Source organism: Nymphaea colorata, chromosome 11 (assembly GCF_008831285.2).
Source record: "Nymphaea colorata isolate Beijing-Zhang1983 chromosome 11, ASM883128v2, whole genome shotgun sequence".
NCBI classification, from domain to species: domain Eukaryota; kingdom Viridiplantae; phylum Streptophyta; class Magnoliopsida; order Nymphaeales; family Nymphaeaceae; genus Nymphaea; species Nymphaea colorata.
Window position 1 is genome coordinate 15,855,256 of NC_045148.1, and position 7,899 is coordinate 15,863,154.

Sequence of the window (7,899 nt, forward strand, 5' to 3'; positions counted from 1 at the left end):
ATTTTGACCTGAAGGCAACCGGAACCAACACATTGGAGGCCTTAGCTCAGGCGGAGCTAGAAATTTTTCATAAAGGGGCCAAATTAAAGTTTTTAAATTTAGACAGTTGTCAAAATATCATTTTTCAAATTTTTTATGTAGGATAAGTAAAATTTTTTAAAATTTATATGTAATGTTTTCTTTATTATTATTATTTTTAAGGGGGGCCGGGCCTTGTGTTGCTCCCTTGGCTCCACCCCTGCTTGCAAAAAACATTCATGAGGGGACTCTTTTTCATGGTTAGGTCTATGTCATCTACATATATATGACTATGACTTCTACAAAATGATGTAGCCTTTTGTTTTCTGGTTTTATCCACTCATTGGAACTTTTGAAGTTTTAGTCTATGAATTGAATATAGTTACGACAGTACCCACCCCAAAATATCAAAATAATTTTTTTTCCTCTCTTTTTTAAAGGAAAATGTCCACCATCTAATTCTCAATGGATGAGCTAGAGGTTAACAAACCACTCTTTGAAAAAGAGGTTTAAATGCCCTTTTATTTTTTTTTTTCATTTTTTTCCCTTACAGTTCTAAACAATGTCAAGACTTGGATGAGGTACAATTAACTAAAAATAAGTGATTCCACCATTTGCACTACAATACCTACAAGAATCAAAAACAGCCTGCCGACCAATTATGCTGTGCGTCTTAAGAGAGATAGATATCTTAAAGCAGCTAACTAGAATCTTTTTAAAGAATATAAAAAGATGTTGGGGTATCAACATATCCGCTTAAAACCATTGACAGTTGAGATGGGATGCATGGACTGGGGGCATGCATGACATGGGAAGATGATGACAGGCACAAGCCAGTGAGGAGACAACTAAAGTACGACCGATGGAAACGTAACCTGGAAAAGCCATGTCTAGATTCGCTTCTCATACATGAAAGGGTACGAAGGTCTGCAGGACTTAAACGCTGTTTATTCTCTCGCAATGTTATTAAAGCAGGAAAAGGTGCAAGCGGTAACTGTAACAATCGTCTATCCTTTTATTTGTCATGTCCCTTTCAATCGACTCATGATGCTCTCGCTTCATTGCCTATTTAAGCGGCCCCTACGCCTTGTCCTTGAGAGAACTTCCTCGAAGCCAACTCGATCAGAGACCTGAAAATCCGTACCAGACTTTGGAAATGGAGGGCCAAGACTTGAGCTTTGATTTCATAAACCTTTACTCTGAGCTCCTCGGAGCAGTGTTGGACGACTCGCAGGGGAGGTCATTCAGTAACCCTCCTTCAATCTCTCTCTCCAGATTTGGTCCCATGAGCTCCACTGGCTTGGAGTTGCAAGGGCTCAGTCTCATGAACAAGAGGAGGAGGGTGATCATCTCTTCTCCCCACCAGTCTTCTTTGCCGACCTTTTCAGATATAGAGGACTCCAAGACTGTAAGTCCTCTCTCTCTCTCTCTCTCTCTCTCTCTCTCTCTCTCTCTCTCTCTCTCTCTCTCTCTCTCTCTCTATGTGTGTGTGTGTGTGTGTGTGTGTGTGTGTGTGTGCGCGTGTGCAGTATTGTTGGAGTTAAACTAGATGGCAGAAATTTGTAGAAGTCTGATCTCCCCTACTAAGCTGGAGTTTCCTGCAGGACAGGGATTGCAACTTTTTTTTTTTTTTTGTTAATCGAAAGAACAGAGAAGATAATAGGATTGGAACTATGTGAAAATTAATCCCCTTTGCTTCCTTTTAAGAAAACTTGTATTTGATTCTTTATAACATAGGAAAAGACGTATGAGGATGATCCTAGCTGGCGCACTTGGAAGCTCTTAGTAGAGATCAGAATACCTGATGCTTATAGTTAACGATGTGAAACTTATTAAATTGTCATTGTTATTATACAAACAAGGCTGTGAGGGTCATGCATGTGTGGTTATATTGCTGTTTATGTAATAAATGGCCTAATCCCAATTCCCACCATCAGACTACAGCTAATAATTCTATGCTTGCACCCGAAGAAAAGAAAGGTAGCATTCTATGATATCGAAACTTTAGTATGTTAAAGAAGGATTTCATGTGCCTGGCTAGACGCAAAGAAGTTATTTAATTTTGCATATTTTCGAGACTAGAATGTTGGTCGTGTTGATGTTGAAACGATTCTACTGTCATTGGTTTCTTTTCTCCCACTGTTGTTTTCAGTCATTGAGAAATGAGATCTGACAAACCATTGGTTCAACAGTTTGAAGAAAAAAATTGCTTGGTCAAATTTCATGAAGAAATTAAGCTGGCCTATTGTGTTTCATGTATAATTGTCACATTTGGGTTGTGAAAATCATTCCAGCTTTGTTTTCATTTAGAAATAGAAGCTTTCCAGATTATTAGATGTAGGATCCGAGCCTGCTAAATTTTCTCGGGAGAATCTTTCAGATTTTCTTACTTTTCTGGCTGCCTTGTTGTTCGCAACTCAATAATGAGGAACACGAGCATCAGGCTTTCTGGGCGCAGATAGGTTTTGCTGCTCTGATCAAGTCAGATCCACCACTACCACTATGAAAAGAAAAATGATTCTGCCTCTACAAATGTGAAATGTCAGACAGAGAGAGGAGAGATAAATGGGGATAATTGCTTGGGCCTTTTTGAACACCAGTATGAGTTCTCTGCTTGGCCGGTGCTCTGAACGTTTACTGTAGATCGGGATCTGAACGTGTACCAGTATCTTTTATTCACTGCTCCTAATCTAGGAGCCCTCTGTTGAAGAAAAGACAAACTTTGACACAGTAGTCAAATCATTCTTGCCGACTAGCTATAGTCTTCAATAGGCGTTTTCAATGGTACATCCCATTTAATATCCTCATTAGACGGAGTGCGTCCTCCTTAATTTACTATCTACGTATGAACACGCTTGTCACCTACCCCGATGACCTTAGAAGGTAACTACAAATTTACAACTATTGCACTACAGTATTGGGCCTGGTTCACAAATAAAACTATATTGGATAATAAAAAGTACTCGTTTCAGTTTCTCCAACTGTTAGTAAATTTTTCATGTGTTGCAGAGACCAGCTGGGAAGTGTTCTGGTAACATTGCTCCTGCTGCTAAGAAGAAGGAAAAGATGGCGCCTCATGTGAAACCACTAAGAAGAGGTCAAGCAACGGAGAGCCACAGGCTAGCTGAAAGGGTATTGATAATTTTTCCGAACTCTTCATTCTTCAAAAAGTTTAAAGAACCATGACATAGAAAATATGAGTGTCACTACCTTAACTGCTTCATTGTTCAACACGGTATATATCTCCATGTGTCAGTATGCTTTAGCACCAAGAAAAGAATGGGAGAGGAGTTTTTTTTTTTTTTTTTTACTTTTTTCCTTAATTTTCTTCTTCGTTTATTTGTTTCTAAAGCTTTACATGGTTCGATATTACCCCTGAGCGCAGAGAAAGAGTTGCTGATTCAGAAACTCAGATCTCTCTTCTCTCTCACTAGTTGATCCTTCCTGAAATTAGTGGCAACTAAAATAACTAATAAGATCGTCGCACTAGGATCTGCAGATGAAGAATTTCTTTGGACGGATATGTTTAACTAAGCAAAATACATGTAGTCCATCTGTCGTGTGGGAAACACCATCTATACTGTTCATGATGCTACTGGAAGGAAATCCATCTCGACATGATGCTTGGTCATTATGCCAACCTGCTCAACTTCATCACTGGCATGGAGGTGGAAAATGGCCCCGACGACCGACAACCTTGTCGATCTTTATCTTTCTCCAGTGGCGGAGCCATATGTTTGCTTGTGTGGGCAGTTGCCCGCATGTGCCTGCAGGCTGGACCCCATACGGGATGCAACCACTGAGTTGCGTTCCTTTTTCATTGCTTGGAACATTACACCTTCGGGTTCTAAAATAACCAAGCTGTTGCTGCTGCCTACTTTACTTATCTTGGCCAAACCTTTAAAAATTTCTAGCTCCACGACTGTCTTCTTCATGCATCTCAGCAAAGAAGTCGTGCAAGCAATTAGAAAGGGTGGTATGATGCCACCAGAATCATGACCAACTTACCTTTTTGGTGTTGCAGGCAAGAAGAGAGAAAATTAATGAGAGATTTAGGCGTCTACAAAGCCTTGTGCCAGGATGCGATAGGGTATGAACCGTTTATCTTCGGTTCCTGCTTGTAATTTCTTCCCTGTTTCTGATCTCTCTCTGTCTATATACATACCCTAATGCCATTTTTGCTATTGTGGTACCAATAACATGGTTCTTCAGTCAATGGGCATGGCAGTAATGCTTGATGAGATTATTACATACATCCAGTCTCTCCAGAACCAAGTTGAGGTGTGAATCTCTCTCCCTCGTTCTCTAGAAAAAAAATTGTACATTGTCTAATATCTTTCAGTTTTCTAATGCAGTTCTTATGCATGAAACTTGAATCCAGCAGTTTGGTCCAACACTTGAATGCACAAGTAAATGACAGAAACCCAGTAAGTAGCCTAAACTTTGTTGTCAAAAAACTGAAGTAGTTGGCGCAGACAAACGTGCCAAGTGGCCAAAAGCTTGAAACATTAAACGAAAATGATTTTTTTCTTACAGAAGTTAACTAGCTAGAATGTACGAAAACATACTTCTAAAAGGAAAACCATAAAAATCTAAAAAAAAGAGCCTCCTCATTAACTTTTTTACAGCAAAACCTCGTTTTCCTGGCAAGTTTTACTTTGACGAGTAAAGACAAGACATGTCCCCGGCTTCCTGATTAAGCTCGTTAAGACGGTGCAAAAAAAAGTCGTCCTTCGGCACCGCCACCCACTGCCGGACGGAATCGGAGCAGCCCAACCAAGAGAACGCTGAACCTATTAAATTACTAAATGTCATTAATTAGGACGGTGAATTTAGATTCTGCGGCTACCTCTGTAACTAAGAAGGTCAATCAAACTCACGAGGGTTTCTGAACTGCCAGACATCTTGAGTTACTTAGTAACTTTACCTATATGAAATGTCAGATCGGAAGCTGGATCACCCTGAAGGTGAAAAATGATCTGCACCATGTCTAGCACATCCAAATGAAATCAGGCCCACGATAGACTTTTATCACCATAGTCCTCAAATTAAGAATTATGATTCATGAAACGATTTACATGCATCAATAGTCTGTTGAAAAACAGATACCTTAATCTGTGGAAGAGATGAGATTCCACTAAATGGAATATTTTCAAACGATAATCAATGTAAATGCACTTAATCCACACAATCGGCAGATCAGAATCTTCAATGTACTACTGCTGAGAAACTTCACTTACTTCAGTACAGTTTTCTCTTAAAACTAGGCATACATCTACAGTAAATTGCAGTGGTTTGATCTTCTGAGTGCGTAAAAGAGTTGCCTCTTACATTAATGTGATATTGGTTAACTTTTTGTTGGTGCAGGCAGCCAATACATACGAGGCTCTCAAGGACTGACTGGTTCTCGACAGCAACAATGGAGGAGGAGGAGGTTCAAGCAACATTTCGACTCAGATCTCCCCCTCTGTTCCTAGTAGTGCTCAGAAATTTATCTCCCCCAGCTGCCAGCATTCTGCCTAGGCTTTGAAATCTGTGGAGAACGATAGCATCTCATAGAAAACTATATTTTTCGCACCTAGATTAATGAAATTTTATTTCCGCAAGACAGCCTTGGTAGGTATTATTCTTTTTGTCGCCGATCACCATGTAAATGATCCATAATGAGTGGAGGGTGTACATTATGATGTTTTGTCACTAGCAATAGCAATTGCAGTAGTACAGTAGCGTATGTTTTATAATGAAAATTTTCTTCTCCCTTTCTTCCTGTTTTGGCCTAATTTGGATGATGCAGTGGGTATCCAATGACGTACTCGGATGACTTGATTGATGGATAATTTCATGTCTGCAGTAGTTTGTTTGCCCGATGGATTATACAACAGGAGACTCCTTCATGAAACAACTATTAGTTGTCCAATCAATAACATTAAAAACCTAATTGTTTAAAATGTTGCAAAAAGTAGTTTGACTGCTTTAAAGTTGCTTTCGCAGGTGGTATTTCATTCTACCAAACCTTTCAATCTTTTTCTCATCTCTCATGGCCCTGAGTATCCATGGAGCAGTGCTCTCACTATGTTATGGAGCAGTGCACTCACTATGTTTTAACTTGCATGTCTACAAAAACCTACTAGTTTGAAAATTAGTAAAAGTTACTTTTAGTGCAGCAAGCTTCTAAGTGATTTCATAATATTGAATTATATGGCTATATATCGGATTGTTCCTTTCATATTAAAGTACATGCATGTGGGAAAACTCAATGTTGCCAAATGCTGGGGCTAAAATTTAAAAAGTTGGTTCTTAAAAGGACTACAAATTTGTAGTTAAAGTCATCATAAACTGTCATCACAACTTAAACAGTTGCTTATAATGACTGTTTTCTAAAGTGATAATTTTTTAAGTTTTAGACATCCGGCAACATACGGTGTCGAGCACACTTGCATCGTCCTATACAATTTATTGTATTTTGGGAGAGAGAACAAACAAAACGAAAGTTGATTAAAAAGCAACAACCCTATTGCTAAATTACAACAACAGTCAAAAGATTGACGAGATGTGGTTAGGCTGTCTAACCATCGGGATATGCTCTTCAATCAAGAACATCTCCAATCCACTTCACTAGAAGTAGAAGCATGTATACACGAGGTACTTGTATTGGTTCAATGGCAATTTACAAAGTATTTTGTATTTAGACTTGAGTTGGAATGCCTAACTAAAAGATCACCAAATTTGGAGTTTTCATTTGTGAATTTGCAGAGAATTAATTAGCTATTACCATTAATAATATACAAAGATTATGTCTCGGGTGCTTGCCGAAAGCATCGGCCACCCAAATCATCTTGGCCGGATGGTATTACTAGTCCGGCCATTTTGGAGAACAGAAAAATGACTGGAAAGTTTTTTTTTTTAAAAAAAAAAAACGTTTTATGACTTTTTAGTTATCATTTTTCAACCAGAATTGTTCAACTTTGTACTGGCCACCAAAAGAGTAGTTACTCATCTGCATGACAAACCATTCCCAGTGCTGCTTGGCAAGGTGCCTCTAATGACAGCTTCTAAATATTGTGTCATGTGGCAATATTAAAACACATTATTTTCGAAAAAACACAAAAAAATGCAAGAAAATTAAGTGCCGTTTAAAACTTAAAAAAATGCATCCTTTGAAAAAAAAACATTAAAAACTCTTTTTTCACTCTTTTAATTTATTTCATTTTTTTAATGTCAAACAGTTTTTTTTTATTTGTTGTAAATCTACTTGTTTTTTGATGTTTGTGTTATTATTTTCTCACTCATTTTTTTCATTTTAAGTTTTTTTTTAAAAAAAAAAATTACCGTATTTTTCTCATTTTTTTCAAGCTCGCCGTACTATATTAGAGAAAAAACCTCACCGTTTAAAACTATGAAACGTTATTTGTAACTATGATATATATATATATATATAGATATATATATATATATATATAATCGAAATCAGCTAGTTGATGGTTTTTTTATCACGTTGATAAAAACAATCGCAAAATTTGTATTCCATCACTAACTAGCAACACAAAATTTAAAAAAAAATCTAGCTACGGGATAGCCAGTTGAGGTCAATTTCAATTTCTCTCTCTCTCTCATATATATATATATATATATATATAAATTCATTTTGGCAAACCTGAATTATGGACAAATCATGATTTATTTATAACCAGGTTTTGCCCTCTGTATTTAAATACTAGCGCCTAAATGTCGTAGAGGGCCCCAACATTTTTTGTAACTAATATTAACAAAGAGAAAACATTTTCGAACAACTTTAATTGCACGATGGGTGCTCCAGATAATGAGTCGTCCGATCCCCAACTAAAGCCAAGCGATAAATCAGGCCAACCTTCTTAAATGGAA

General features: G+C 37.7%; 1 protein-coding gene across 2 annotated transcripts; it reads left to right on the forward strand.

Moving 5' to 3' along the window:
- Positions 1-1,103: 1,103 nt before the first annotated feature.
- Positions 1,104-5,771, forward strand: LOC116264564 (transcription factor BHLH094-like). Of its 2 annotated transcripts, XM_031644863.2 has the most exons (6): positions 1,108-1,426; positions 3,028-3,150; positions 4,043-4,108; positions 4,231-4,299; positions 4,374-4,445; positions 5,386-5,771. In XM_031644863.2, the coding sequence occupies exons 1-6, from the start codon at positions 1,175-1,177 to the stop codon at positions 5,416-5,418; spliced, it is 615 nt and encodes a 204-aa protein (XP_031500723.1). In that variant the 5' UTR covers positions 1,108-1,174; the 3' UTR covers positions 5,419-5,771. The 2 variants fall into 2 exon arrangements, with proteins under 2 accessions (XP_031500724.1, XP_031500723.1); XM_031644864.2 differs by lacking the exon at positions 4,374-4,445 and having other exon boundaries at positions 1,104-1,426.
- The last annotated feature ends 2,128 nt before the right edge of the window (positions 5,772-7,899 follow it).

Coding starts and splice junctions, on each gene's coding strand:
- LOC116264564 (XM_031644863.2), top strand. CDS start 1,175: ATGGAGGGCCAAGACTTGAGCTTTGATTTCATAAACCTTTACTCTGAG. Junction 1,427..3,027: donor ATATAGAGGACTCCAAGACT/GTAAGTCCTCTC, acceptor CATGTGTTGCAG/AGACCAGCTGGGAAGTGTTC. Junction 4,446..5,385: donor AAGTAAATGACAGAAACCCA/GTAAGTAGCCTA, acceptor TTGTTGGTGCAG/GCAGCCAATACATACGAGGC.